Raw genomic sequence first — 4,492 nt, 5'->3', positions numbered from 1 at the left:
CTCTAAAAAGTGCAATCAAATGCCACCTTAGAATTGTTACCTCATTTTCATTTGAAACTTCTTTTGAAGATGGTTATAATTCTTGTTGAGTATGTGTCGTACTATAAAATAATGGCTTCATTAAGGATTCAAGTTACTGTTTAATTGATGCACTCTTTTACTTAGAAACTTGGGATAAGAAATTGTAGATCAAAATTCTTTAACTAATGACTCCATAAAATTCATTAGCATCATGGTTGTTCATTAAATAGAAACTACTTGGAAATCTAGAAATCTAGATTATTGCCCAAACTAAAACATGGGATAAAATTATGGCCCTGGTCTAGACCCAAAACTAGTGTTTAAACTTTAAAATATTGGACAACCCTAACAGGAACTTTAATTGGTTGGAAAAATCATTTACAGTCCTAGCAAGTAGAAATGCATGTACCTTAGGCTGCATTTGGAAACGATGCAAATAAGTGTGAATGTAAATATGTAGAGTGTAAAACGGTTCATATAAATTGTAAAGTTGGGTAATTTTTGCACCGAGAAATTTATCATTCTACTAAATAGACTTTTAGCTGTAATGATGCTAGCACCAATTCCAATAAAGCATATGCCTTTTTTTATCAAAAGCCCACTTAAATGCAAATTTACTTTTTACATCTTATTATCAATTAAATATGCAATGGAAAATGTGTTTTCTGTCATTTGTAAATATATAAATGTAATGTTGCCAAACACAGGCAAAAGTAAATCAAAGTGCAAACTTACCCTGAACTGGGATTTACATGCCATTTGCATCGTTTCCAAATGCAACCTTAGGTTGCGTTTCGAAATGATACAAATATGTAGAGTGTAAAATGGTTCATATAAATTGTGAAATTGGATTAATTTTGCATTGACAAATTTACCTTCTTAACAAACAGACCTTTAGCTGTAATGGATGCAAACACGAATTCCATTAAGCATATGCTTTTTTTATCAAAACCCCAGTTGAATGAAAATTTACTTCTTTTTTATTAATGTACTTTTACATCTTTTTATTAATGTAAATATGCATTGGTCTATCATTTATCAATGCAAAAATATAATATTGTCAAACACAAGAAAAAGTGAATCAGAGTGCAAATTTACCCTAAACCGGGATTTGCATCGGTTCAAAACACAACCTTAATTGCAGAACCTCTACTAGGCCAAAGGAACATACTTTTTTTGTGATTAATGGTTTCTTGGAGCAAGAGGAAAAGAGATGAGAGCATTTATGGGAGGGAGGTTGGAACCTAATTATGATATGAATCAAGTGGATTCATGCTTGCTTTATATCTTGTAAACTGCTATTATCATTATAATTTATAAAACTTACTATTATGATTCTCAAAAAAATATAAATATAAATAATCAAATAAAAGCATGAAAGAGAAGAAGTATGGTCGCCTGTTACCTGTACCATATCAAGTACTTTATATTTATTGACAATAGTTTGGGGTTGTTGAAGAGAGTAAATGTTTCCAACAATCTTTTTATTTTTTTTTTGGTAGAAACCATCAATCTTTTAATCCTACCGTATATTCACTACTTTTTAATTCAAAGATGAACTGGAAAAGTTGCATGGGAAATAACAGCCTCTAAGTCTCCAAATCTAAGAAGAAAACAACAATAAATAATATCAGTTTTTGACCCCCCAACCCATGGAAGTACTCTTTCTCGTTCAGCCCAATTGCCAACTGGCCTAACTTGATGCATCAAGGATCATTAAGAAACCTTCCAGCCAACAAAGCAGTTTGGATTGTAACAGTAATAACATCAGCCACCTCTTCAACCGAGCATTTGTTTCCCACGAACGTAGGCGTTCTTGAATATTTGGCTTGGTTTACACAGTTGATTAATTCTTCGCTGCAAGTTTGGCTTAGGTAGTTATCTGACACCAATTCCAACCCATAACACAAAAATGTTAGAGAGAGAAATTGAAAATTATTTATACTCTGATAAATGAAGTTTGCCATATAACTTCTACGGTCTTAGGACCTTCCCATGTTATTGTCATGGCATAGGTTTGGGGAGTCTAAACAATCTCTATTTATTTGTAGTGCAAATCTTAATGGAATAAAAATTTTAATTGCACCCATTTTAGAAAGAGTTGCACTCATTTGTTTGTAACTATGATTTGCACTCTTACCTGGCTTATGTAAAAATTTATACTTTTTGTCCGTTGTATTCCTTGGTAGTACAAATTTTGTATTCTGAAAAGTCATGTAAAATTTGCACCACCTTCTTCCTACCTTTAATTTTCTCTCATATAAAAATTAGGGTTATGTTTTATTTTTTATTTCACACCAGTGTAAATACAGGCCCATTTACATTTACATAGGAACCTCTCACTCATAAGTCCTCCATTATTTGTGAGCTTTCTACGTAGCTTCAAGATCATAAAGTCCCAGTCAAAATTGATTTTATGTTGAGGATAGACTCTGTATCGCCCTATTCATTTTTCTTTGGGGAAGGCATTAACTGAGAAGTGCACTGTGTTTCCTAAGGCTCAGTTTAGAAGGAATACAAATAGAAATATGTAGAGTGCAATGCATACAAAATAATACAAAATACAAGGTTTTGCACTCTATAAATTTGCATTTGTACTCCTTCCAAACTGAACCTATGTGTTTTTTTTTTGGCATTTTTACCCATAAAATCAAATTATTAAAAGGGACAATCTTATTTTATGATATTTTAACAATTTTCCTCTTAAATGAAAAAAAATTGATTTACTACGAGAGATAGGTATTAGCTCCCAGATAAGAGATGAATATCATTTAATTAGGTAAAATAATTTATCATGAGACTCACTTTGCCATTGGCCAAACTTTTTCCTCACCATTTAATCAAAACTAAATATTATCTTCCCAAAGAAAAAATTTGTTACAGTAAGATCATTTCTCAATATTAATAAAATTTTAGTAGTTACTATTGATGCCTGAGCTGAACTCACTGTTTCTAATTCCAATGCAGTCATCGTGCTTCATACAACAAGCGTCAAGCTCGTCACATGGCTGCTCCCCTGGGCACCCACTGTACAAAAGTCCACAGTACTTCCCATATCGTAGAAATGGAGGAACTGCCATGCACCCAAAGTCAAAGAGAGACAGAAACAAAAGCATTAGCAAACGGCAAACTATAAAACATTCAGGCTGTGTTTTGTTTGATAGAAAATATATTGAGAGAACAGAAAATTGAGGAAATTAAGCTTTGTATATCTGATCTCTTCGTTTCTATGAAGCCAAACCCAGCGTCGTTTGCATAAATAATACGGAATATAATCAACAGTCATTATTAACTGAAGTTGTGTTTGGATAAGCTTCAGAAGATATGCTTTTAGAGCCCAACAGCACATTAAAACACTTTTGTTTCGAGGCTTATAGTGTTTTGACTTGGGCATATAGATAAATGCAACTCTCACAAAATGCTCAAAACACTTTTTGGCACATTTTTTGCTTCCCAATTCCTATGGCCCAAATCTCGAAAGCAAAAGATCATCCAAACGGAGACTAACCGCTCCATTTAAAAAAAAAAAAAAAAACTGTTATATTTAACTCCAAAAATACTCATATAAAGAATGTCAATTACAACTACTGCCTCCAAAAAACTTAAAAGATTACCTGTACAGAACTCTGATTCACATCTTTTACTGCATCTTTGGCCCTGTAGAAAATTAAAAGAACGAAATCAAGGGGAAAAGAAACATTACGAGCATTTTAATAAAAACATTAAGAAGATTTGAAGAAGAACAAACCCCAGATGAATCTGACGGTTCAACGCCGATATTAAGTCCATGAATGCCCTTTGCAGAGAAGTGAAGAACAAGGAGGGAACAGAAGAGGAGATGATGAACTGACTTCAATGGCTGCTGGTCACCAGCCATTTTGATTCAGAAGCCAAAGAGAAGGAAGAAACTGCTTCTGTACAGTCTGCGAATGAAGCTGGGTTCTGATTGGAAGCTCAGGTTATATAGAAAAACTAGGTGAAAGTGGGGCTGAGACGGCTGAGACTTTTGTGGGTAGTCGATCTGGATAGAAAGGTGAGGATTAATTCTTCCTGTTTTGGAGCTTTATATGGTTTCTATCCCTATCCATTGCTCATTCTACCTACAAAACCGTCTCATAAAGAAGATGAAACTGGAGTAGTTCTGGGCTCCATGGAAATGAGAAAAATCCTCTGAACCAACTGATCAGCTCATTCAATTGCCGCTCACTCATTCATCAATGAGGAAGGAAAAACAATTAATTAATGGTACATCTTACCTAACAGATTTAAATGAGACTCACTTGGGACATCTTTGTGAGTGTGTGAGCTTCGTCTCTGGGGGAGTTGTTGAATCTTGCCTGCCCAATATGAAGATTCAGATTTCAGACAACTGTAGTTATTCGCTTGATGGTCTAACGTTGCCTCAATCTTCTGGACGGTCAGTGAAGCAATTAATGGAAACTCTGTCATATCGACTGCAGAAAGGGGAGGG

The 4,492-nt window shown here is 34.1% G+C and overlaps 1 protein-coding gene across 1 annotated transcript; it reads right to left on the bottom strand.

Annotated features, from left to right (window-relative positions):
• Nucleotides 1–1,422: 1,422 nt before the first annotated feature.
• Nucleotides 1,423–4,234, bottom strand: LOC148844181 (phospholipase A2-alpha-like). Its single transcript, XM_088959224.1, has 4 exons — nucleotides 3,770–4,234; nucleotides 3,636–3,678; nucleotides 2,969–3,094; nucleotides 1,423–1,903 (listed from the first exon to the last, which is right to left on the bottom strand). The coding sequence occupies exons 1-4, from the start codon at nucleotides 3,896–3,898 to the stop codon at nucleotides 1,728–1,730; spliced, it is 474 nt and encodes a 157-aa protein (XP_088815350.1). The 5' UTR covers nucleotides 3,899–4,234; the 3' UTR covers nucleotides 1,423–1,727.
• Nucleotides 4,235–4,492: the final 258 nt, after the last annotated feature.

The sequence above is a fragment of the Nelumbo lutea genome, chromosome 8 (assembly GCF_056320005.1).
Source record: "Nelumbo lutea isolate HS-2025 chromosome 8, American lotus-T2T, whole genome shotgun sequence".
Taxonomy (NCBI): domain Eukaryota; kingdom Viridiplantae; phylum Streptophyta; class Magnoliopsida; order Proteales; family Nelumbonaceae; genus Nelumbo; species Nelumbo lutea.
This window is presented reverse-complemented; position numbering and strand designations above follow the sequence as displayed.

Excerpts from the sequence above, each read along its gene's own strand:
- LOC148844181 (XM_088959224.1), bottom strand. The coding sequence starts at position 3,898 with ATGGCTGGTGACCAGCAGCCATTGAAGTCAGTTCATCATCTCCTCTTC. Across the intron at positions 3,095-3,635 it reads TGAATCAGAGTTCTGTACAG|TTCCTCCATTTCTACGATAT; the intron begins GTAATCTTTTAA and ends GGTGCATGGCAG. Across the intron at positions 1,904-2,968 it reads CTGCATTGGAATTAGAAACA|ATAACTACCTAAGCCAAACT; the intron begins GTGAGTTCAGCT and ends AATTGGTGTCAG.